The sequence below is a fragment of the Nycticebus coucang genome, chromosome X (genome assembly GCF_027406575.1).
Source record: "Nycticebus coucang isolate mNycCou1 chromosome X, mNycCou1.pri, whole genome shotgun sequence".
In the NCBI taxonomy this organism is placed as follows: Eukaryota; Metazoa; Chordata; class Mammalia; order Primates; family Lorisidae; genus Nycticebus; species Nycticebus coucang.
The window spans coordinates 72,891,004-72,918,999 of NC_069804.1; the positions used below are offsets into that span (position 1 = coordinate 72,891,004).

Below are 27,996 nucleotides of genomic sequence, written 5' to 3' on the forward strand. Positions count from 1 at the left end.
AACCCTCAGAAGAAATTATGAGATGGGGAGGCATCAGTGGCTCAAAGGAGTAGGGTGTTGGCCCCATATGCTGGAGGTAGCAGATTCAAACTCAGCCTGGCCAAAAACTGCAAAAAAAATAAAATTATGAGATGGGTAGTACTTTCTACTTTTCAGAGATGAATGACTTGAGACTTAGAGAGGTAAAGTGATTTATACAATCTTTAATTAGTTATTAGGGACTGAAAGTAGATTTGAAATATATGGCTGCCAGATGACTAGGCTTATATGATTTTTCTATTGTGCTACACTTCTTGTACATATGAAAGGGGCCTGAGAAAACTTGCAAAAATCCAGAATGGAGACTGGTGTCATGGCAACCTGGCAAATTTCCTGACAATTGCAGACCCAAATGTTTGATGTCTGACTGCCTTAAAGGTTAACACCACCACCGTTGCCCCTTCACCCACTAGTGTTTCTAGCTTGCTGCTTGCTGTTCCTTTATACCTAGCCCTACTGAGCAATTGGACTCCAGAGGGAAATTCCCTGAAAGTAATCCCTAATGTTTGTTTTTTCTGCCCCACCTTTCCAGCTCACCTTAGTAGAGTTAAGGTCTGAGAATTTCAAAGGGCGTATTGAGCTCCAGCTTGTCCCCAGAGCTTTCAGCTGTGTATTTTCCCAATGTCTCAGTTCCAATATAGGAGGCAGAGATGGAAAACTTTTGCAGGTCCAACTCTGTGCATTCAATGAGGTTGTGAACCCAGTGCGAGTTGCTGTCTGAGGCACAAGAGGCCATGGTAAAGGACTATTGTGTGGGGAAGCCACGAGTTGAGCTGCAGTTATCCTCCAGGATGGGGTTAAGTGGTTGATTCTCAAAGATGCTCTCATTCACTGGGGTCTCTGGACTGGTCTCCTGGGCAGGTGGCAGGGGGAAGAGATATTCTTTCTCTGCTGTCTTGTCAGCCTAAAACTGCAGTGAACCTTCTGCAACTCAAAGCAGAAAACCACTGAGTCACTCAAATGTACAGGTCCTTCTCGGCAGGCCACATTGTCCTGAGCACAAGATAGGAGCAAGATCTGAGAGGTGGTGTCCCCCTTCTCATCCCTGAGGAACAGAGCACCTAGCACCAGACTGAGGTGACACAGTTACCAGAGGTAAATGAGGTGACAGTTATATCCAGAGAAAAAGAAATCCTTTGTGGGTAACATAATTTTGACAGCCCTTCCCCTCCCACAAACTTCATCCCCTGGTGTTAAGTCTGTGTATGTTATTCTATATGGCTAAAGAGACTTGTTAGGTGGAATTAAAGTGATGGATCTTAAAAAAGGGAGATAACTATGGATTACTCAGATGGGTTCAATGTAATACTTTGTTCTTGACAGGGACAGTAGTACACGAAGGCAGAAGAAACAAAGTAGAGTATTAGAGAGATGTAGCATGAGAAAAACTCAACTCTCTATTGTTAGTTTTCAAAATAGAATGGAGTCATGAGCCAAAGAATTTGAGTATCATCAAGAAGATGGGAATGGCCTTCAGCTCATAGTTAACAAGGAAATGGGACTTAAGTCCTATAACAGAATGGAACTGAATTCTGCCATTTGCCAGAATGATTAAGAAAACCAATTCTCTGCTCCAGGAAGGAGGGAGCCTCTGGAAAGGAACACAGCCTTGCAAACATCTTGATCTTGGCCTTGTGAGACTCTCTGCAGAGACCTGAGTTTTCTGTACTTCTGAGCTGTGGAAATTGTGAGATAATAAACTTCTAAATGTGTGGTAAGTTTGTTATGGCAATGATAGACAAGAATACTTCCATCATGTATGAGTCTGGTTCAACATCAGGTTCTAAACTGAGAACGTACGTGATGTGTGTTTGTTTGGCATCCCCACTGTGGCTGTAATTTTGTTCTTTATTCAATTTTTTTCCAAAGTTTAAAATGATTTTATATAAAAATCCAGATTTCTGGATTCTCTTGGAAACTTATATTTTGCAACAATAAATATTCCCAAATGGTAACAAAGAGTTATAACTGAATGGTGAAGTCCCCTTTAGACAAGAAATATGTTCTCTATCTTTCCACAATCCCTACTCATTTCTCCTGTACATTACATTTGATATAATTCACACATTAATCTTATCCCACACAGCCCTGGTATGTGTGTAAGTCAGTGACTCTTGATAAACAACTTCCCCAAATGAGAAAATATCTAGCTCTGTTTCCCCTGTGAAGGACAGGAGGAAGCTGCATGCCTTCGTATTCTGAGTTGAGTACCATATTATTACCTTGAGGATAGAGGAGAAACAGAAAAGGGTTTTCTATCTCTCTTCTCCTGAGGAAGGATGAGGGAGACAGACAACTCTCAGATGTTCCTTCATTTTCATCTTCATGGGCCCTGAGGCGGGCCTCACTACCCATATTTCATGCTCATGCCAAGACACTGGGCAACAGCTCTTATCTGAGATACTGACATCCAAAGTCAGAGATAGGATGGTCTGCTATGAGCCACAATGTCCCAGGAGCTCCCAAAGAGTAGGAGAGAGAAGTAGAATTTTAGAAGGATTGTGAACAACAGTGTTCCTTTTGTATCCTGAGCCAATAAAATACTTCATTTATGTTTGCTTAAGCCAGCATTACAGCTAAATATATCATCTGGATTTTTTCAATATCATGTGGCAGGCCCCAGAGACAAACTTACCAAGGAAAGTTCCACTTACAAGAGGAACCTTCCCACACAGATAAGAATTGCTTTGGGCCCAATAACCTGTTGGCTGAAGAGGCATCCCAAGCAACCTTGCATCTAGTAAACTTTATCCTCCTCCTTATTAAGCAACTCTATTTACTAGTTTAAGTTCCTGTTTTGGTGTGTCTGTCTAGCTCTCAGTTTCATTAATAGTACTGAAACTGCACCAAACACCAGTATTCTAGGCTGGTGCTCCTACCCATTGTCTTCTGGTTTTGACCAATCACTATCCAGTCTCCTCCATCTTTGCCCTTAGTAAGCTGTACTTACTGTCCTACAATCTTGGATAATTGCTGAAGTTGTGCTATACACATATCACAATGTTGTTATGACTTTAAATGTTACCCTTCATCTGGAATTTTACATGGCCATCTGGTATGGGCTGTGCCAGATCTCTCTGGGTATCAATACTGTCTGGGGGAGAAAAGTCTAGGTTTCCAACTCTTCTGGACACTGGGATGTTAGTTACCCCCCATTTGGGAAATTATTATACTGACAGACGTTGCCATAGACCTCATTCACTTTTATTGTAGTAATCTCTCAGATACAGCCAGGCCTTCCTCCATTCATGACACGCTCCATAATCTAAACCTACTAGTACAGATATGAAGATTTGGAAACAACCTTAAAAAACAATTAATCCAATACTATCTGTCCTTCTCAAGGTTAGGAAGAAATAGGCCCAATGAGACTAGATAACTTGTTTAGTGATTATACAGTTTAAAGGTAGATTTAGGTGGATTTAGAACCGTGTTCTCCAGATTCCTTTCCCAAGGGATTTCCCACCATGCCAGGCTCCTCTATGAACCTCTAAAATCAAATTAACAAGGGCCCCTATACTCTCAGCATTGGACTGAGTCATTTCTTAAGTACCATTATTTCTATCACTATCCCAGACAGATCCCCAAGCCAACAGAAGACTACCCTTGGGATTTTCCATTATAGTAGATAAGGCATATTAACTTTCAATCTCAGAAAATACCTCTCTTCTTTCAATAAAAACTTGCTCTTGATTCATGTGAAATGTGAAGTAGCCACCCTTACCATGCCGGCAATTTCTGTTGAAGAATTGTTTGCAGCATAGGAAGAAGAGCCCCAGGAAGGCCAGGATAAACACCACTAGCAGACTGCTCACTAGTGCAACAAGTGTGACCTCCTAAGGGGGCACTGTGGGTGAATCTGCCTGCACTAAGCTCAACTGGAAGGCACCTGTGAGACAAACAGTTAGGATATGTCAGTTAGTGTGGGCAGTTAATAATCACCCTGAAACTAGGCTTGAACTTCCTCGGGCTATCAACCCTCTCCCTAGCACCTTCCCCAATTACAGCTGCAACACTAATTTTACTTCTTTGTATAGCAGACAAAATTATAAAGATAGAAGCAGAAAAAAATATATATTCTGGTATGATATAAATTAGAACAATCAATTGAAGATCCATATATCTATCCTATGATCTTTCCATACCACATCTCATTATACAACCTAGAAAAGTAGAAACAAGCTAAAATGTTCATAAGTAGAACATAGGATAAGTTAATCAGGATATGATCCTAAAATATAATTATATAACACTTAAAGGAAAAGATTATTAATTACCAATATAAATAATCCAGAGAATAAAAAAGAAAATTGGAAAAAGATAATATATACCTTGATATCATTTTTATAATTCATTATAAATATATAATAATTGTTTATGTTGCTTATAAGTATGCACATATATCACAAAAGAATACAAGTATTAAAACAGTAGAAAGTATGGCAGAGGCATAGTGCTTACCAGTTATCCAGATGCTCCCCTGAATTATCCTTCTACTCTTTTTTTTTTTTTTTATTGTTGGGGATTCATTGAGGGTACAATAAGCCAGGTTACACTGATTGCAATTGTTAGGTAAAGTCCCTCTTGCAATCATGTCTTGCCCCCATAAAGTGTGACACACACCAAAGCCCCACCCCCCTCCCTCCATCCCTCTTTCTGCTTTTCCTCCCCCCGCATAACCTTAATTGTCATTAATTCTCCTCGTATCAAAACTGAGTACATAGGATTCATGCTTCTCCATTCTTGTGATGCTTTACTAAGAATAATGTCTTCCACTTCCATCCAGGTTAATATGAAGGATGTGAGGGAAAGACTTCATGAAGAAGACTCCCATGGCAATTGCAATATCCTTCTACTCTTGAAGGCCATCATAACACTTCTGGCCAATGGACTATGAGTGGAAATAATGTGTGTCATTTCCAGACTGAATCAGATAAGAGTCAGTTTGTCTCCTTCCTCTCTTCCCCTATACCATTGATTTGGAAGCTACATAATCTAGAAAGAATAATCACATGATTGAGGAAGAACTTTACATAGGGAAAAATAAACTTTTATTATATTAAGTCACTGAGATTTGGGAGTTTATTTGTTACTGTGGCATAGCCTACCAACAGAATACATACAATTTCAGTATAGAGGTGTATCTGTGGAGGTAAGTAAAAAATAGAACTCAGAGAGAATCTACAAGGGAATTTAAATACATCTATGGAGTCCAGTTCTGTTTTCAAAAATCTGAAGCAAATATAGAGGGTGCCAAAATGCATACACATTTTAAGAGATGTTATTTTTGTAGTATTTTTCAAAGTTTAATTGAAGGTACTGTTACTGGTCAAGTGTACCTAGACATAATACATATACCTATTTTACCTGAAATTCCTATAGTCTGGAGGAATGATTAATTTTACTTCCAACAAGATTTCTTAAATTGTGTATACATTTTTTTGGCATGCCTGGTAATATAGAAAGTTAAGATATATTAACTCTGGATGTTGGGTAACTGTGCATTTTACTTTCCACTTACTTGCATTTTAAATATTTCCACATGCTTGAGATATTTCATAATTTAAAAAATATTAATAATTAAATAAGTATGTAGATAGATGGTAGATAGACAAAAATAAAAAAAACAGATAAATGGATGGTGATATGGGCATAGATTATACCCTAGTTCTTCATTCAGCCTTTTATAAGCTTTAAGACCTAGGAATACTTACAAATTTTGTGTAGTAATAATAATACTTCATAAGTGTACACATGTTATAATTTATAAAAGGCATCATAATATCCTTTGTTTCATTAGACCTAGGCAGCCATCCCATGATGTATGAAGAAAAATTATTATCATGAGTCACATATTTTCAAATGAGGGAAATGAGATTCAAGGAGCTTGAATCATTTACAGAGGGTTACACAGATAATATGTTGTGATGCCAGAATTAAGATCTACTCAATTCCCTTGCCACTTTATGGAACGGCATATGAGAGGATAGGAAAAGTCTTTAGTACTCTATTGTGCTGTCGCCTGATGGGTTGAGGATGAAAGGGGAGAATAGAACTGTATACACACACTGAACTTCAGATGTGGGAGTGTGTTTCGTACATGGGATGCACTCTTGGTCCTGCAGGCCTCTAATGCATGTCATTTGGTAGAACCTGTGGTCAGAGCAATTACAAATGGCAGAGTGATCAAATAGACAACAAAGTTGGACTATAGGCAGCTTCCATGTGTCTTGCACTCCTGAAAGTCAGCACTTACCCCTTTATGTGATCTTGCTGCCTCTGTGTCTGATACTGATTCAGAGGCCCAGACACTCAGTCTCTTCCTCTATTCACCATACCCTAAAAGGAAAAGAGGAGCTAATCCCACAAAAGAGGGGAGTATTGCTTTGCTACTAACTGCTTAATAATTGATTTTAAGTCTACCATGATATTTACCTTGAATCTTGGGCCTGGGATAAGAGTACCAGCATCATGAAAAAGTTATTTAGTACTCATTTGTGGATGGCAATGTGTTAGGTGCTTTATAGAGGCATCACGGGAAAATATTTTTTCTCTTTTCTTGGAGTTTAAACTGAATATGATGGAGACAGAATATTTCAAGTAGATTCTGAGAGGTGAGGATGAAAGAGGCTTTCAAAGGCTAGAAAAGGCCTAAAAGAGCTTGACATAACATACAACAGGCTCCCTTGGGCAGACAGTCCCCACAGACAGCATTAGAGGTTGCTGTGCAATTGTCCTTCTGAACATGATTGATGACAGCACAGATGATACAAGTCTGACATCTGTGGTGGCCCCAGCTGCTTTTATACCTGCGAGTAGGGCAGGCTGTACAATATGCATTTCCACCCTCTCCATAACCACAATCCTGGAGAGAGATGGGGATCATCAACATTGCTCTGGAGAAGCTTGAAGACAAGATCAGCTATGGGACAAGTGGACAGGGTATAGAGTAGTATAATACTTTTCAAGCTACAAGTTGCAACCCCATTACTAGGTCATGAAATAAATATAGTTAGTTGCAGCCATCATTGAAAATTGAAATAGAATAAAATAGAATAATGATATCAAATATTAAAGTGCATAGCATGCAGTAAAGCATAAGCTAGGTTCTACTATTACAAAAAGCAAACCTCAAATCTCAGTATTTTAAACAAATAAAAGTTTATTTCTCACACTATTTGCCTACCAGGAGGTTTATGAAGGCTCTGCTCCACATTATCCTGAAAGGGATACCCAGGATGAACAAGGGCTTCATCTTTGTACTATCTTTATTGGAGCTTCTGGGACAAGAGATATTGTAAGTTGTGTACTAGCACTTAAGGATTTCCTCTAGAAATCTAATTTTATTTTTCTCACATGTCGTTGGCCACACATATCAACTGGTCATTACTTACTGCAAAGGATATAATAAAGTGGAATTCTATAGTTCCAGAAGGTGGGGAGCTGAAAATATTTGACAAATACTTATAATCATAATGCACATTAGTATTATTTTGTAAAACACAGATAAAATGTATGTAAGTATGTGTTGGGTTGTGAGGAAAAATTTCTCATTCTAAGACATAGTCAGAAATGTTTGATTGCTAATGGTATACATGATAGATGGGTGATTCAGCTGATGCTCATCTCAGCTCTGGTATTGATTTAGTGTGACTCTGGCCAGTACCACCCCACTACTTTCTGGGCATTAGAGGTCCTAACACCTTACAGATTGAAATAGATGGTCTCTAAAGATTCTTTCAGTTCCGACAACCTAATCTCAATTACAAACAAGGCTCCTGCCTGATACCAGTCATAGCTCTTTCTCAAAGACATAATTCCAGTTGTCAAGGAATATTAGCAATTTTATAGTTGTGACAGAAGCTGCCTAGTGGGTCACAAAACCTACTCTCCATTCCTCCTGGGAACATCACTATCCAACATTTCATAACCCCACCACAGTTAAGTAGGGATACATGCATGATTTCTAGGCAATGGACTATATATAAAAATAATACATGCCATTCCCAGTCCTGGCCCCCAAAACACCTCCTGTGTGCTACTTAGTATTCCTCATATTTTCATTTTTGTGATGTATGTTGTAATGCAAGAAAACCTTGGAGTCCACACAAAAAATAACAGAGGAAATCAGCAAAATGGAAGAATAGGCAGCTTCAAACTCTTATTTTTTCCAGAAACATAAAAAATAAGCAGAAACTGTCAGAATCAATGTCATCAGAACTCTTGAAAATATTCTAAGGTTTACATCAACCAAGAAAATGTTGAATGAAGAAAAAGCCCCACTTGAAAATGACAGGTGATCTTTGTGGTATTTTTACTTGCTCTTGTCACATACCTCACCCCAGATGAGTAGAAGTCCTAAAGTTGTTGAAGTCTTAAAGTGTCATCACTCTGTGTTCCTAGCATGAGGCCCTCATCTCTGGTTCCAAAGTGAGCAAAGCAAAACTTCTTTACAAATTATTCTGTATGTCAGTTCTAATTTATAGGGGAATACCTGAAGGACTGATACAAGGTGTTAATCTATGTTTCCCTCAGTTCAGAATGCAGACTGAAAATGCATTGAGCATTGTTTCAAAATGCTGCAGAGCAACTAACAAAATACAGTTGTATAGAGCAGAAAGACATACAACAGACTGCCTAAATGTGGGAGCAAATGCTAGGGAAGATTCTTTTAGAAATGACATTTGAAGGCATCCATATATATGAAGAGATTTAGACAGGCACATGTATGCACAGAAGAAGACATATGCTCTGAATATACAGAGGGTACAAAAACATGTATACACATTTTCAGGAAGAAAAAATCTATATTAAAATTGTAATGCTAAACATTTACTGATCACAAAAGATGAATATAAGGCATGTTTGTCTTCTGAAATTACAAGAGATACTCAAAGTGGTTACCACTAGCATCTAGATACTTGTGATTATGAACTACTGTTTGAGCAACGTTGACTGAAGTGTCCACTTATACTGCTGCTCATTTAATTGCTTTGTGAAGTACTGCCAGTATAGCCTGTTTTGTCTGGTACACCACATCCATTAACGTTCCCCACAGGCAGAATTCAAGGAGTGTTAAACCAGGACAACATGGTGGAATCTCAACTGCACCTCTTCATCCTATCCATTATCCTGGAAAATCCTCATGGATGCAAGGCCTTATGTCTTGGTGCATATAGTAATTGTAAGATTAAAAGTTTCCATCTTTCTGTTTTAAGAATGTGTCATATGTGTTAACAACTGTCTCATGTGTACCATGTTTGGTAGACTTCTCTGGCAAGTGTGTAAACTCTTCTGACACCATAGGAGAAGCAGCAGGACTTGTTGCTGTATGAGCCCTCTCAGATCTCCTGTTATGGAAATAACATAGTACCATGAGTCTCATACATATCATGAATGTGTGCAACAGTTAGGCATGTTGGAGATTCTGTTGCAGACTCATGCCTCCTCCACTTCTACAATGTTCTTGAATTTCAAATACCACCACTTCAAAATGGTCTTGTGCGAGAGGGGAGGGGCAAGATGGCTGACCGGAGCAAGCCTCTGACAGAAGCTTGCTCATAACATCCAGAAAGTACCCAAGTAAGCTAAAGACTGAAAGCCAAGCTGAGAGAGAAGAGTGATAACTGCGGGTCACCTCTGCTGAGCCAAGCTGCAACTCCAAGAAAGCAAACTTCAGGTACAAAATTCATCCCAAAGGAAAAGTGTCCATCCCCTCCCCCAAGAAAGCTGTTTGTTTGTTTTGTTTCCTTTTTCTCTTTGTTTGTAGGTTTTCTACAGGCGATCAGTGAACTGAGGACCTCTTGTCTCACCCCACGGGTGAGAGCTATAGGAAGTGGGGTTTACTTCCCCAGAGGGACCCTACTGTGACTCTGAACACTCTCTTGCCAGGCAGAAAAATTGAACTAACATTTTCCCTGCCATTCTGAACTTCCAGTTCACCCTTCCCCCTTTACCTGATGAACCAGAAGCCTAACCCCTGAAGAGACTGTGGGAGGAGGCTCATGAGAAGCTCACCCCCCCCACATCTGCCAGAACAAGCACCCCAAACCCCACCCAGCCAGATCCTACTAGAGTCATGCATACTATGCCCTGCTCCCACTGCCCTGCTTGCCTCTGTACCATGCCCTCGCCCAGCCAGAGACTGCTAGAGCCTGGTGTCCCACATCCTGCCCCCAGCGGCCACCCTGCCTCCATGCCATGTCCCTGCCCAGCCAGAGTCATGAGCCAAGCACTCTGCTTGCGAAGTCACCAGGTGCCAGGCACTTCCAGAACCGTGTGCAATGTCCCCTTCCCTGCTGCTGGATCCATGTGCCCCACGCTTCCGGAGATGCTCCTACAGCCAGGATTCCCTGGCTGTGGCAGTCACAGGGAAGCTGTGCAGGGTCACTTCCCACAAAGATCCAGCAACAACAGAGTGATACCACCAGGGTCAAATCTTGGGGAGACACCTCCCAAACTCTGAGGACTGCCAGAGGAAAACAGAACTCACTCTATAGGGATACCGGTGCTGTAGAGCTACAGAAGCAAAGGCACGGTGGCTGAGGGAGAAAAGCATTTGCTGACTTGTTACCCTCAGGATTAGACTGAGGCCCAGTGGAACACTAAACAGTGGCTATTGAGTACCTGAGGCAGGCAGGCCTCATCTCCCCCAACTGGCTGGTAGCAGAGGGTAGTGGCCGATGGCAGGGGTATTGACCTTCCTTTGACTCTGACAGGAGCTAAGCCAAGGCACATCTGCTTGTTAGAGAGAGCATGACCTCAGCCCTGTGGAGTCACCAGTGACTTGGAGTAAAGGAGGAGCAAAGTGGATAAGAGACTCAGCCCCCTGGTCCAGCTCTGCTACTGGGCAGGCCTTTCTGACTCCATAGAGAACCAGAGCAAGCCAAATCTGAGCAGCCAGTAGAACTCTGCCATCTAGTTGCTGGAGACCTTTTGAACTCTCCCACTTGAGAGTTGGTACTAACTGGGTCAATTGGTTTGGAACTCCTAACCTGGGTCAATAACCAAAAAAACTCTCCTGGTTGTGTGGTAAAGGGAAGGGTTGATTTTCCTCTTCCAATTGTTGTCCATGGTGGGCTGGGGTATCTTACTTGCTTGTATTTCTTCACAGCTAAGACTTCACCAGAGTCACTGATCCACTAGGATCAGAAAAGAATCAGCTGAATATAAGACAGAGCCACCTAACCCCACCACACCAAGCAGGTTTCCTCAGCCGCAGAAGGTAATACTGTATGGGTCCTTTGCAAAGCTAAAGGGAAGAAAGCTGCAGTCATCAGTCCCAAATCCTTAACAAAGGGTTGGTTAAGCACAACTCCAGAAACTCCCAATCCAATTTCACCTTACCTGCCCAACTAGTCAATGGTGAAAAACAATCATGAGGTGGAATCAGTGGAAAAATCTCAGGCAACATAAATAATCAGAGTAGATCAACTCCCCCAAAGAATGATATGGCAGATACAGCACAATCCGATTCATAAACAAATGGATGAGGTATCAGAAATCAAGTTCAGAATTTGAATAGCAAATAAGATCAACAGAATGGAGGAAAAGATGGAATTAGAATTTCAAGCAGCAATTCAAAAGATGTCTCAAGAATTGAACAAATTCAAAGACAAAATCACCAGATTTTGAAACATTGAAGCAAGACTTTGCAGCCCTCAACAATCTTAGAAATACAATAGAATCCACCAGTAACAGAATAGAGCAGGCAGAAGAAAGGATCTCTGACATTGAAGACAAAGGTTTTGAATGCTCCCAAATGTTCAAAGAGGAAAAAAGTGGAGAACAAAAACAGATCATTCTCACAGAGACCTCTGGGATAATTTGAAGAGATCTAATAATTGCCTTATAGGAATACCTCAAGGTGATGAGGTTGCTGCAAAGGATACAGATGCTTTACTTGATGAAATAATCAAAGGGAATTTTCCATACATGCCAAGAGATTCTGAAATTCAGATAGCAGACAGTTTCAGAACACCAGCACAACTGAACCCCCGAAAAATTCTCATAGACACATTATAATACACTTTGCCAAAGTTAATATGAAGGAGAAAATTCTGCAAGCTGTAAGACATAAGAAAACCATAATCTACAAGGAGAAGAACATTAGAATGACTGTAGATCTCTCTGCTGAAACCTTTCAAGCTAGAAGAGGGTGGTCATCAACCTTTAATCTCCTTAAACAAAATAACTTTCAACCCAAGATCCTGTATCTGGCTGAACTGAGTTTCATCTATGATGAAGAAATTAAATACTTTAATGACATTCACGTGTTGAAGAAATTTGCCATAACTAAACCATCTCTCCAGGATATCCTCAGACTTATCCTCCATAATGAACAGCACAATCCTCCATCACCAAAGTAAACTTGCTCAGAAACTTTTGATCAAATTTCAACTTCCATAGTGGCAAAAGGATTAAAAATATCCACTGAACTTTTGAAAAACTCGATATCCAAAATACTATCTGCTTATCAATACTCTCAATTATTGTGAATGGCTTAAATTGCCCTCTACGGAGGCACAGATTGGCTGACTGGATGCAAAAACTCAGGCCACACATCTGCTGCATTAAAGAATCTCACCTAACCATGAAAGATAAACTAGACTCAGGGTGAAGGGATGGTCATCTATAATTCATGAAAATGGAAATAAGAAAAAAGCAGGTGTTGCAATTTTATTCACATATACAATAGGCTGTAAACCAACAAAAGTAGGGAAAGATAATAATGGTCATGTCTTATTTGTTAAAGTCCACACTCAACATGATGAGATTTCAATTATCAATATTTATGCACCCAACCGGAATGAGCCTCAATTTATAAGAGAGACTCTAACATATATGAGCAACTTGATTTCCTACAGCACCATAATTGTCAGAGATTTTAACACTCCTTTGGCACTGTTGGATAGATCCTCCAAAAAGAAGCTAAGCAAAGAAATTTTAGACTTAAACTTAAGCATTCAATATTTGCATCTAACAGACATCTACAGAACATTTCATCCTAATAAAATTGAATACACATTCTTCCCATCAGCCAATGGATCATCTTCCAAAATTGATCACATCTTAGGTCACAAGTCTAAACTCAGCAAATTTAAAAGAATAGACATCATTCCTTGTTTTTTCTCAGAATTTCATGGAATAAAAGTTGAACTCAGTAACAATAGGAATTTGCATATGCATACAAAAACATGGCAACTAAATAACATGCTAAATGATAGCTGGGTCATAGATGAGATTAAGAAGGAAATTACCTGGCGGCTCCTGTGGCTCAGTGAGTAGGGCACCGGCCCTGTATGCCGAGGGTGGCAGGTTCAAACCCAGCCCCGGCCAAACTGCAACAACAACAAAAAAAATAGCCGGGCGTTGTGGCGGGTGCCTGTAGTCCCAGTTGCTCGGGAAGCTGAGGCAAGAGAATTGCGTAAGCCCAAGAGTTAGAGGTTGCTGTGAGCCGTGTGACACCATGGCACTCTACCTGAGGGCAGTACAGTGAGACTCTGTCTCTACAGAAAAAAAAAAATAATAATAAAAAAAAATAAAAGAAAAGAAAAAAGAAGGAAATTACCAAATTTTTGGAACAAAACAATAATGAAGACATGAACTATCAGAACCTCTGGCATACCATAAAGGCAGTCCTAAGAGGGAAAATTATAGCATTGCTAGCCTTCCTCAAGAGAACAGAAATAGAGGAAGTCAAAAACTTAATAGGACATCTCAAGCAAATGGAAAATGAAGAACATTCAAACCCTAAACCCAACAGAAGAAAAATAACTAAAATTAGAGCAGAACTAAGAGAAATTGAAAACAAAAGAATCATACAACAGATCAACCAATCAAAGAGTTGGTTTTCTGAAAAGGTCAATAAAATAGATAAACCTTTGGCTAACCTAACCAGAAGTAGAAGAGTAAAATCCCTAATTTCATCAATCAGAAATGATAAAGGCCAAATAAAGGCAGACTCCTCAGAAATTCAACAAATCCTTATCTACATAAAACTCTATTCTCAGAAGTATGAAAATCTGAAGGAAATAGATTAATACTTCGAATTATGCAATCCTCCTAGACTACGCCAAATGAAGTGGAAATGTTGAACAAGCCTCCAACAAGTTCTGAAATAGCATAAATTGTAAGCAATCTCCCCAAAAAGAAAAGCACAGGACCAGGTGGCTTTACAACAGAATTCTAGCAAACCTTTAAAGAGGAACTAGTACTTATACTACTTACCCTTTTCCAAAACAGAGAAGAAGGAATACTTCCCAACACATTCTATGAAGCAAGTATCACCCTGATAGCCAAACCAGGAAAAGACCCAACAAGAAAATAAAATTATAGGCCATTATCTCCAATGAATATTGATGCAAAAATATTCAGTAAGATCCTAGCAAACAGAATCCAACAATACATCAAATAAATTATACATCACAACCAGATGAGTTTCATCCCAGGGAACCAAGGATGATGCAATATACGTAAATCCATAAATATAATACATCACATAAACAAATTAAAAAACAAAGACCATATGATTCTCTCAATTGATGCAGAAAAAGCTTTTGACAATATCTAGCATCCCTTCATGATCAGAACACTTAAGAAAATAGGTATAGAAGGAACATTTCTTAAGTTGATAGAGGCCATCTACAGCAAACCCACAGCCAATATCATATTGAATGGAGTAAAATTGAAAGCATTTCCACTCAGGTCAGGAACCAGGCAAGGATGCCCACTGTCTCCACTGCTTTTTAACATTGTAATGGAAGTCTTAGCCACTGCAATCAGGCAATAGAAGGCAATCAAGGGGATTCAAATAGGACAAGAAGAGCTCAAACTGCCACTCTTCACAGACAATATGATTATATATCTGGAAAACCCCAGGGAATCAACTACAAAACTCCTAGAAGTTATTAGAAAATATAGCAATGTCTCAGGATACAAAGTTAACACACATCTGTAGTATTTATATATACCAATAATAGTCAGGGGGGAAAAATAATAAAGGTCTCTATTCCCTCTACAATAGTGCCAAAGAAGATGCAATATCTGGGAGTATATCTAACTAAGGACGTGAAAGAGCTCTATAAAGAGAACGATGAAACTCTGGGAAATAAATAGCTGAAGATGTTAATAAATGGGAAAATATACCATGCTCATGGCTGGGAAGAATCAACATTGTTAGAATGTCTATACTATTTAAAGCAATCTACAGATTTAATGCAATCCCTATTAAAGCACCTCTGTCACACTTTATAGTCCTGGAAAAATTAGTGCTTCATTTTATATGGAAACAGAAAAAACTTCAAATAGCCAAGACATTACTCAGAAATAAAAACAAATCGTGAGGAATCATGCTTCCAGACTTCAGACTATACTATAAAACGACAGTGATCAAAACAACATGGTACTGGCACAAAAATAGAGAGGTAGATGTATGGAACAGAATTGAAGACCAAGAGGTGAACCCAAACACTTATCATCATTTGATTTTTGATAAGCCTATTAAAAATATAAACTGCGGGAAAGATTCCATATTCAGTAAATGGTGTTGGGTGAATTGGCTGGCGAACTGTAAAAGACTGAAACTGGACCCATACATTTCTCCTCTAACAAAAATTGACTCTCACTGGTTAAAAACTTAAACTTAAGACATGAAACAATACAAATTCTTAAGAGAGAGTGCAGGGCAAATGCTTGGAAAAAAATGGCATGGAAGAATACTTTATGAGAAGGACACCCCAAGCAATTGAAGCAACATCAAACATACATTACTGGGATCTGATCAAATTAAAAAGCTTCTGCACTGCCAAGAAAACAGTAAGTAAAGCAAATAGACAGCTCTCAGAATGGGAAAGCATTTTTGCAAGTTATACTTCTGACAAAGGTCTAATAGCCAGAATCCACAGAGAACTCAAACTTATTATTAAGCAGAAAACAAGTGATCCCATTTCATTGTGGGCAAGAGACATGAACAGAAGCTTCTCTGAAAAAGACAGGTGCATGGCCTATAGACACATGAAAAAATGCTCATCATCTTTAATCATCAGAGAAATGCAAACCAAAACTACTATGAGATACCATCTAATTCCAGTAAGAGTAGCCCACATCACAAAATCCCAAAATGCAGATGTTGGTGTGGATGTGGAGAAAAGGGAACACTTCTGCACTGCTGGTGGGAATGCAAGCTAGTATGTTCCTTTTGGAAGGAAGTTTGGAGAACACTCAGGGATTTAAATATAGACCTGCCATTTGATCCTGTAATACCTCTTCTAGGTATATCCAAGGATCAAAAATCATTTGGCAATAAAGATATTTGCACCAGATTGTTCATTGCAGCTCAATTCATAATTGCCAAGTCATGGAAGAAGCCCAAGTGCCCATCGACCCATGAATGGGTTAATAAATTGTGGTATATGTATACCATGGAATACTATGCTTCATTAAAAAATGGAGACTTTACCTCTTTTATGTTTACATGGATGGAGCTGGAAAATATTCTTCTTAGTAAAGTATCTCAAGAATGGAAAACCAATATATACAATGTACTCAGTACTACTGTAAAACCAATTTATAATCACTCATACTTGCATATGAAAAATGAATCACAACTATAGCCTACGAGAAAGGAGGCAAGGAGAGGGAGTGGGGAAAGAATGGGGGTGGGTTGATAGAGGGAGGGATAGTAGGGAGACTTCACCTATGGAGGATATTGCAAGTACAAGTTGGATCTATCATGTGTAGAACACAAATGTCTTAATGCTGTAATTGGGTAAATGACGTGAAGGCTATGATGATTAGTAGAATGTAAGCACTTCAATTTGTACAAATAATCAATACATTAAATCCCATAATGGCATAAAGATATTTATGATATATGTACACATGACTTAATAAATAAAATAAAAGATAAAAACAATAATTAAAAAATACCTACAAGGGGGGAGTGAGAGGAAGATGGTGGCTGAGTAACATCTTCCTTGCAATTGGGCACTGTGAGTCTGGGGAGACAAGACTCCAGGTATCTCTGGCCAGTGGGATCTGCCTATAATCATCCCTTTGAGGACACAGGGAGTCAGTGAGAGACTTCTGGACCCCAAGAGGAGTACAAAAACAGTGGAAAACTGGCAAGTGGTTGCGTGTGTTGGTTCGGTCTCATACCACTGGCAGCTGTAAGTACAGCAGCAGTGAGACTGCAAACTGGAAAGGCCTTACCTGTGAGCTGTTTTGGTGTTTTTTGGACTTGGCACTCAGTTGAACTGCCTTGGGGAGAGCTTGGGCAGAAGTGTGGAGAACTTTGGGTGTTGTCTAGAACCCCAGACTGAGCCGCTGAGCCAGACGGAGCTAATAGTTTTCTTCTGTGGGCCGCAGGGAGCTATTGTGAGAAAACTGCCTCGGCAAGCTCTGCCCTCATGGTCACAGAGCAAGGACCGGGGAGGAGCTATTAATCTAGTAACTGAGCAGCCTAAAGGTAGGGACTGAGCCGCCTTACAGCCTTAACCCTCAGGGGCAGAGTGAGACCAGTTTTGGCACACTGGGTAAGTGGATAGCCACTTCAGCAGTGATCCCAGTGACAAGCACTTTCCTGGGAAAGCTTCTGCTTATCCCATAAAGTTTAGAAGTTTGAAGTGCCTTTTAAGAGGGCTGAAGAGAGATTTAGAGTCTCCACCCTGTGGGGTTTGAGAAATCAGCAGAGGCCTCCAGTCATATCAGCACTGTGATTAACATCTTATACCCCAGAAGACCACCTGTTGCCCAGACAATATTCAACAAGATATATATACTGCTTTGTTTTGTTTTTCTTTTTGTTTGTTTTTGTTTACTTTTTGTTATTGTTGTTGTTTTGTTTTTTAATTTCAACCTTTTCCCTACAAATTTTTTCTTTACCTTTCTGTCTTTTCTTTCCCCATTTTTCTAGTTTAAATACAATTTAAAATTTCTGCCTTTTTCAATGATTAGAACTTCATTTTGGCTAGCATTTCTACTCCTATTATTTGGTTTTTCAACCAATTTTATCCCGTAAAGTTTTCTGTTTGTTTGTTTTGGTTTGATTTATAGAATTTTTGTCTTTCCTCTGTACTTGGTGGAGGTGGGGTACTGTGTCCTATCAGGTTAGGAAAGAGCTGGTGACCTCAAGGGAACCACTCAACCAGACACCCCCAGGGATTGGGGTTTTTTAAGGTTGTGTCAAAGTACCCTACTGTACATTTATATTGCTCTGTCTCCCTCTTTCAGTGCCTCTCACCCCTATCCTTTCTCTTTTTTCTTTGATTTCATTCTCTTTTTTCTTCTTTCTTTTATCACTTCGTGCTCTTCAAACTTCTCATCCTAATGGTCCTGTACCAAAAGGACCCATCAATACCCTAGTCCACAGGCACAGAAACTTATACAGCAAAAGGAAGTGAAAGGAAAATTAGGGCAAGGAAACAGATAAAAGATATCACCCATGAGGAAGAATCATCAGAAAACTCCTGGCAACATGAAGAACCAGTCCAGAGCAACCCCTCCAAGGGACCATGAGGTAGCTACTACAGAGGATTCCACCTATAAAGAAATGTTAGGTATGACAGAAAGGGAATTTAGAATACACATGATGAAAACAATGAAGGAAATGATAGAAACAATGAAGGAATCTGTTAATAAAGTGGAAAATAAAGAAAAGGAAATAAAAAAACAGAATCAAATAAGAGATGAACAATATGAAGAATATAGAAAAGATATAGCAGAGCTGAAGCAACTGAAGTCATCAATTAGGGAACTTAAGATGCAATAGAAAGTATCAGCAACAAGTTAGACCATGCAGAAGAAAGAATTTTGAAGGTAGAGGACAAAGTTCTTGAGATAACTCAGATAGTTTAAAGAGGCAGAAAAGAAGAGAGAGAATGCAAAACGTTCACTGAACATAATTATGAAACTTTATGAAGCTTTCCAACATATGAGTTATAGGAATCTCAGAAGGGGAAGAAGAATGCCCCAGAGGAATGGAAGCCATACTAAAGAATATTATAAATAAAAATTTCCCAATATCATCAAAGATTCTGACACACTGCTTTCAGAGGGATATTGGACCCTAGGTCACCTCTACTATAACCGAGCTTCTCCAAGACACATTGTGATGAACCTGTTCAAAGTCAAGACAAAAGAAAAGATTCTTCAAGCTGCCAGGAGAAAGCGCCAGTTGACCTACAGGGGCAAATCCATCAGAGTTACTGCAGACTTCTCTACTGAAACTTGCCAAGCAAGAAGACAATGGTTATCTACCTTTAATCTATATGAAAAAAACCAATTTCTAGCCCAGAATTGTATATCATGCTAAGCTAACCCTTAAAATTGATGGATAATTCAAATCATTTATGGATATACAAACACTGAGGAAATTCGCCACAACAAGACCAGCTCTACAGGAAATACTTCAACCTGTTCCACACACTGACCATCACAATGGAGGAGCAGCAAAGTAAGAAAACATAAATTAAAGGACAGAACCTAACTTCCACACTGATGCAAAAGATAAGACTAAGAAATGGACTCTCACAAAATAAGATGAATAGAATACTACCACATTTATCAATTATCTCAATAAATGTTAATGGCTTGAATTCCCCACTGAAGTGACATGGAGTATGTTCCGTGGGCATCTAAGGTCACAAGTCTAACCTCAGTAAATTTAAAAAAATAGAAATTATTCCTTGCATCTTCTTGGACCACCATGGAATAAAAGTTGAACTCAGTAACAACAGGAATCTTCATACTCATACAAAAACATGGAAGTTAAATAACCAAATGCTGAATGATAGCTGGGTCAGAGATGAGATTAAGAAGGAAATTGCCAAATTTTTGGAACAAAACAATAATAAACACACGAATTATCAGAACCTCTGGGATACCGCAAAGGCAGTCCTAAGAGGGAAATTTATAGCACTGCAACACTTCCTCAAGAGAACGGTAAGAGAGGGAGTTAACAACTTAATGGGACATCTCAAGCAACTGGAAAATGAGGAACATTCCAACCCCAAACCCAGTAGAAGAAAAACAAATAACCAAAATAGAGCAAAATTAAATAAAATTGAAAACAAAAGAATTATACAACCGATCAATAAATCAAAAAGTTGGTTTTTTTGAAAAGGATGATAAAATAGATAAAACTTTGGCTAACCTAACCAGGAAAAAAAGAGTAAAATCTCTAGTCTCATCAATCAGAAACGACAAAGACGAAATAACAACAGACTCCTCAGAAATTCAAAAAATCCTTAATAAATATTACACAAAACGTTATTCTCAGAAATATGAAAATCTGAAAGAATGGGTGGCGCCTGTGGCTCAAAGTGGTAGTGTGCCGGTCCCATATGCCGAAGGTGGCAGGTTCAAACCCAGCCCCAGTCAAAACCCACAAAAAAAAAAAAAAAAAAAAAAAAAAAGAAAGAAAATCTGAAAGAAATTGACCAATACTTGGAAGCACATCATCTTCCAAGACTTAGCCAGAATCAAGTGGAAATGTTGAACAGGCCCATATCAAGTTCTGAAATAGCATCAACCATACGCAATCTTGCTAAAAAGAAATGCCCAGAACCAGATGGCTTCATGTCAGAATTCTACCAAACCTTAACACAGGAACTAGTACCTATATTACTCAACCGGTTCCAAAATGTAGAAAAAGAAAAAAGACTACCCAACACGTTCTATGAAGCAAACATCACCTTGATCCCCAAACCAGGAAAAGACCCAACAGGAAAAGAAAATTATAGACCAATATCACTAATGAATATAGATGCAAAAATATTCAACAAGATCCCAACAAACAGAATCCAGCAACACATGAAACAAATTATACATCATGACCAAGTTGGTTTTATCCCAGAGTCTCAAGGCTGGTTCAATATACGTAAATCTAATAAGTATAATTCACCACAAAAACAAATTAAAAAACAAAGACCATATGATTCTCTCAATTGATGCAGAAAAGCTTTGATAATATCTGGAATCCCTTCATGATCAGAACACTTAAGAAAATTGGTATAGAAGCGACATTTCTTAAACTGATAGAGGCCATTTACAGCAAACCCACAGCCAATATCGTATTGAATGGATTAAAGTGAAATCATTTACACTCAGATCAGGAACCAGATAAGGCTGCCCATTGTCTCCACTGCTCTTTAACATTGTAATGGAAGTTTTAGCCATCACAATTAGGGAAGAAAAGGCGATCAAGGGTATCCATATAGGATCAGAAGAGATCAAACCATCACTCTTTGCAGATGATATGATTGTGTATCTGGAAAACACAAGGCAAGGAATTCTACCACAAAACTATTAGAAGTGATCAAGGAATACAGCATCATCTAAGGTTACAAAATCAACATTCATAAATCAGTAGCCTTTATATATGCCAACAATAGTCAAGCTGAAAAAACAGTTCAAAACTCTATTCCATTCACAGTAGTGCCAAAGAAGATGAAATATTTGGGAGTTTATCTAACCAAAGACGTGAAAGATCTCTATAAAGAGAACTATGAAACTCTAAGAAAAGAAATAGCTGAAAATGTTAACAAATGGAAAAACATACCTAATGGCTGGGAAGAATCAATATTGTTAAAATGTCTATATTACACAAAGCAATATATAATTTTATTGCAATCCCTATTAAAGCTCCAGTATCATACTTTAAAGATCTTGAAAAAATAATACTTCGTTTTATATGGAATCAGAAAAAACCTTGAATAGCCAAGACATTACTCAGAAATAAAAACAAAGCAGGAGGAATCACACTACCAGACCTCAGACTATACTATAAATTGATAGTGATCAAAACAGCATGGTACTGGCACAAAAACAGAGAAGTAGATGTCTGGAACAGAACCAAGAGATGAATCCAGCTGCTTATAGTTGTTTGATCTTTGACAAGCCAAATAAAAAAATTCAGTGGGGAGAAGATTCCCTATTAAACACATGGTGCTGGGTGAACTGGCTGACAACATGTAGAAGACTGAAACTGGACCCACACCTTTCACCATTAACTAAGATAGATTCTCACTGGATTAAAGATTTAAACTTAAGACATGAAACTATAAAAATACTAGAAGAGAGTGCAGGGAAAACTCTTGAAGAAATTGATCTGGGCGAGTATTTTATGAGGAGGACACCCCAGGCAATTGAAGCAGCTTCAATAATACACTACTGGGACTTGATCAAACTAAAAAGCTTCTGCACAGCCAAGAACACAGTAATTAAAGAAAGCAAACAGCCCTCAGAATGGGAGAAGATTATGTGTAGGTTATGTCTCCGACAAAGATTTAATAACTAGAATCCACAGAGAACTCAAACATATAAGCAAGAAACGAACAAGTGATCCCATTGCAGGCTGGGCAAGGAACTTGAAGAGAAACTTCTCTGAAAAGACACGCACATGACCTATAGACATAAGAAAAAATGTTCACCATCTTTAATCATCAGAAAAATGCAAATCAAAATTTCTTTGAGTTGTCATCTAACTCCAGTAAGATTAGCCCATATCACAAAATCCCAAGACCAGAAATGTTGATGTGGATGTGGAGAAATGGAAACACTTCTGCACTTCTGATGGGAATGCAAATTAAAATTAATACATTCCTTCTGGAAGGATGTTTGAAGAAAACTTAGAGATCTAAAAATAGATCTGCCATTCAATCCTATAATTCCTCTACTAGGTATATACCCAGAAGACCAAAAATCACATTATAGCAAAGATATTTCTACCAGAATGTTTATTGCAGTCCAATTCATAATTGCTAAGTCATGGAAAAAGCCCAAGTGCCCATTTATCCACGAATAGATTAATAAACTGTGGTATATGTACACCATGGAATATTATGCATCCTTAAAGAAAGATGGAGACTTTACCTATTTCATGTTTCATGGATGGAGCTGGAACATATTCTTCTTAGTAAAATATCTCAAGAATGGAAGAAAAAGTATCCAATGTACTCATCCCTAATATGAGACTAATTTATGGCTTTCACATGAAAGCTATAACCCAGTAATAACCTAAGAATTTGGGGAAGGGGGAGAGGGAGGGGAGGGAGAAGTGAGGATTGGCAGAAGGAGGGTGCTTGGTGGGATTACACCTGCAGTGCATCTTACAAGGGTACATGTGAAAACTATTAAATGTAGAATATAAATGTATTAGCACAATAAATAAGAAAATGCCAAGAAGCTATGTTAACCAGTGTGATGAAAATGTGTCAAATGGTCTATAAAACCAGTGTATGCTGCCCCATGATCACATTAATGTACACAGCTATGATTTAATAAAAAAAAAAAAAGAAGAGACATAAATTGGCTGACTGGATTAAAAAACACAAGCCATACATTTGCTGTCTGCAGGAAACACTCCTGGCTTCAAAAGACAAATTAAAACTCTGAGTCAAGAGTTGTAAGACAATCTTTAGGCAACTGGAATTCAGAAGAAAAGAGTAGTTGCAATCTTATTTTTGGATACATGTGGATTTAAAGCAACTAAAGTCCAAAAAGACAAAGATGGTCACTTTATATTGGTCAAGGGAAAAATACAACAAGAAGACGTTTCGATTCTAAATATTTATGCACCCAATTTGACTGCTCCCAGATTCTTGAAACAGATCTTACTCAGTCTGAGCAACCTGATATCTGAGAATACCATAATAACAGGAGACTTTAACACTCCTCTTGCAGACCTGGACAGATCCTCTAAACAGAAATTAAACAAAGATATAAGAGATTTAAATGAGACCCTAGAACAACTGTGCTTGATAGACGCATATAGAACACTCCACCCCAAAGATAAAGAATATACATTCTTCTCATCACCCCATGGAACATTCTCCAAAATTGATCATATCCTGGGACACAAAACAAACATCAACAGAACAAAAAAAAATTGCAATTTTACCTTGTATCTTCTCAGACTATAAGGCACTAAAGGTGGAACTCAACTCTAACAAAAAATGTTCGACCACACCAAGGCATGGAAATTAAACAACCTTCTGTTGAATGAGAGATGGGTTCTGGAAGAAATAAAACAGGAAATCATTAACTTCATTGAGCATAACAACAATGAAGACACAAGCTACCAAAACCTGTGGGATACTAAAAAGCAGTTTTGAGAGGAAAATTTATTAGTTTAGATGCCTACATTTGAAGAACAGAAAGAGAGTGCATCAACAATCTCTCAAGCCATCTTACGGAATTGGAAAAACAAGAACAATCTAAGCCTAAACCCAGTAGAAGAAAAGAAATACCCAAAATCAAATGAGAGATCAATGAAATTGAAAACAAAAGAATCATTCAGAAAATTAATGAAGCAAGGAGTTGGTTATTTTGAAAAAATAAATAAAGTAGATAAACCTTTGGCCAGACTAATGAGAAATAGAAAAGTAAAATCTCTAGTAACCTCAATCAGAAATGATAAAGGGGAAATAAGAACTGATCCCACAGAGATACAAGAAATCATTTCTGAATACTACCAGAAAGTCTATGCCCAGAAATTTGACAATGTGAAAGAAATGGATCAATATTTGGAATCACATCCTCTCCCTAGACTTAGCCAGAAAGAAATACAGGTCCTGAACAGACCAATTTCAAGCACTGAGATTAAAGAAACAATAAAAAAGCTTCCAATCAAAAAATGCCCTGGTCCAGATGACTGCACACCAGAATTCTATCAAACCTTCAAGGAAGAGCTTATTCCTGTACTGCAGAAATTATTCCAAAAAATTGAGGAGGAAGGAATCTTCCCCAACACGTTGTATGAAGCAAACATCATCCTGATACCAAAACCAGGAAAAGACCCAACTAAAAAGGATAATTTCAGACAAATTTCACTAATGAATATAGATGCAAAAATTCTCAACAAAATCCTAGCTAATATATTACAGCTTATCATCAAAAAAGTCATACATTATGATCAAGTAAGTTTTATCCCAGGGATGCAAGGCTGGTTTAACATACACAAATCCATAAACATTATCCACTGAATTAACAGAGGCAAAAATAAAGATCCTATGATCCTCTCAATAGATGCAGAAAAAGCATTCGATAAAATCCAGCATCCTTTTCTAATTAGAACACTGAAGAGTATAGGCATAGGTGGCACATTTCTGGAACTGTTTGAAGCTGTCTATGATAAACACACAGCTAATATTTTACTGAATGGAGTAAAACTGAAAGCTTTTCCTCTTAGAACTGGAACCAGACAAGGTTGTCCTCTTTCACCTTTAGTATTCAACATAATGCTGGAAGTTCTAGCTAATACAATTCGGCAAGACAAGGAAATAAATGGAATCAAAATGGGAGCAGAGGAGGTCAAACACTCCCTCTTTGTTGACAACATGATCTTATACTTAGAGAATCCTAGAGACTCAACCACAAGACTCTTGGAAGTCATCAAAAAATACAGTAATGTCTCAGAATATAAAATGAATGTCTACAAGTCAATAGCCTTTGTATACGCCGGTAACAGTCAAGATGAGAAGCTAATTAAGGACACAACTCCCTTCTCCATAGATTCACAGAAAATGAAATACCTGGGAATATACCTAATGAAGGAGGTGAAGGACCTCTATAAAGAAAATTATGAAATCCTCAGAAAGGAAATAGCAGAGAATATTAACAAATGGAAGAAGATACCATGCTCATGGATGGGAAGAATCATCAACATTGTTAAAATGTCTATACTTCTCAAAGCAATCTACCTATTCAATGCCATTCGTATTAAAATATCAGCATCGTACTTTCAAGATTAGGAAAAAATGATTCTGCATATTGTATGGAACCAGAAAAAACCTCGTATAGCTAAGGCAGTTTTTAGCAACAGAAATAAAGCTGGGGGCATCACCATACCAGATTTTAGTCTGTACTGCAAAGCCATAGTGTTCAAGACAGCATGGTCCTGGCACAAAAATAGAGACATAGACATTTGGAATTGAATAGAAAACCAGGAAATGAAACTAACATCTTACAGCCACCTAATTTTTGATAAACCAAACAAGAACATACCTTGGGGGAAACAATCCCTATTCAATAAATGGTGATGGGAGAACTGGATATCTGCATGTAAAAGACTGAAACTGGACCCACACCTTCCCCCACTCACAAAAATTGGTTCAAGATGGATAAAGGACTTAAATTTTTAAGGCATGCAACAAAAATCCTGAAAGAAAGCTTAGGAAAAACACTGGAAGATATTGGCCTGGGGAAAGACTTCATGAAGAAGACTGCCATGGCAATTGCAACAACAACAAAAATAAACAAATGGAACTTCATTAAACTGAAAAGCTTCTGTACAGCTAAGGAGACAACAACCAAAGCAAATAGACAATCTACACAATGGGAAAGGATATTTACATATTCTGAATCAGACAAAAGCTTGATAACTAGGATCTATAGAGAATTCACAAGAATGGAGAAGCATGAATCCTATGTACTCAATTTTGATATGAGGACAATTAATGACAATTAAGGTTACGGGGGGAGGAAAAGCAGAAAGAGGGACGGAAGGAGGGGAGTGGGGCCTTGTTGTGTGTCACACTTTATGGGGGCAAGACATGATTGCAAGAGGGACTTTACCTAACAATTGCAATCAGTGTAACCTGGCTTATTGTACCCTCAATGAATCCCCAACAATAATAAAAAAAAATTGCTATATTTTCTTTCAGCCACAATATCATGTCACTCTCCCAAAACCCTCCAAAGAGTTCCTATTGTACTTTAAAAAATGAACATTTCACCTACACCTAAAGCCCCCACATCGTCTAGCCCATACATCCCTCCCTCTCTGACCTCACTGTGGACCACTCTTACTCTCACTCACCATATACCACTTGCAATAACTTCCTCCTTATTCTTCTTTGAACGTGCCATTTTCACCTTTGGACTCTGCACTCTTCCAAGCTGTATTCTCTCCCTCTCCTTAGGGAGGCCTTCCCCAATTTCCTGATGTGAAATAACCACCCAGTCACTCTGTGTCACATTATACCCTAAATTGGTTCTTGTCATATTTTGTATCAAGATTTTCTCATTTATTATTTTTTTTCACGGATTAAAAGATTCAGGAAGGCAAACTTTTTGCCTATTTTGACATACCCATGATACCTACAATTTATGCCTGCCACTTTGCAAGTGTGTTCAGTAAGTAACTGCTAAATGAATGAGGTGTGAGAATTCAGATAGCATCGTCCAGCTGTTTGCTTCCAGCTTTTATTGATCCAGCTACAGCCTAAATTTAACACCATCAAATTCAGAGACCAAAAATGTACTTGAGTAAAGAACAAGTAGATCCAGCCTTGACAACCAGTACTTGGCATAAAGTCTGCCTTGCTGGTTATTTTGCTCTGTCCCTTATTTCTAACTGGGAATTTTATCCCTGGATTCTTCCTTACACAGCTTCATCAGTATCCCAGTCCTTCTAGGACAGAGGCCACAAGTTACCCTTCTTAGTTCTTCTCTGTTTCCCACTCCTAAGACCTGATATCTGGCTTTTGAACCCCAAGTGAGTGGGCCTTGCATTAGTTGACATGTCTCTCTAATGCTGAATAGTCTTCCTGGACCTCTGCATTCCACATCTCCCCCTGAGACACCTTGCTATCTTTTGGAAACTTCCCTTGACCCGTCCCCTGTTAGGCTGATTTCTTGATGAGATCTTCACTACCACTGAATACTCTTTGGATCCCCTGTATTACTTGCTAAACTGAATTAGTCATAGGTGGGGCTGATTCCCCTACTTTTATCCCCTTTTACTTGTTAGGCTCACTTTCAAAATGTATGAAAAGCAAACATACTGATTAGGGGGACTTAGCTTGGAGAGTTCCTATCCAGGACCACACTGTTGGCAGGTCACACAGCATCCCCACTGGTCCCAGTACTCATTTCCTCGGCAATCCATGGTGGGAAGGCTGTGGATATAGAACATAAGAGCCAGGGAACTAGGAGGAAGGGATTTAAAGGTAAGAA

At 38.6% G+C, this 27,996-nt stretch overlaps 1 protein-coding gene across 1 annotated transcript; it reads right to left on the bottom strand.

Moving 5' to 3' along the window:
• Window positions 1–586: 586 nt before the first annotated feature.
• On the bottom strand, window positions 587–27,928 carry EDA2R (ectodysplasin A2 receptor). The gene is given in 5 exon segments (XM_053580081.1): window positions 587–963; window positions 3,764–3,928; window positions 6,107–6,192; window positions 6,711–6,904; window positions 27,821–27,928. Coding segments are annotated over 5 exon segments (930 nt in total).
• Window positions 27,929–27,996: the final 68 nt, after the last annotated feature.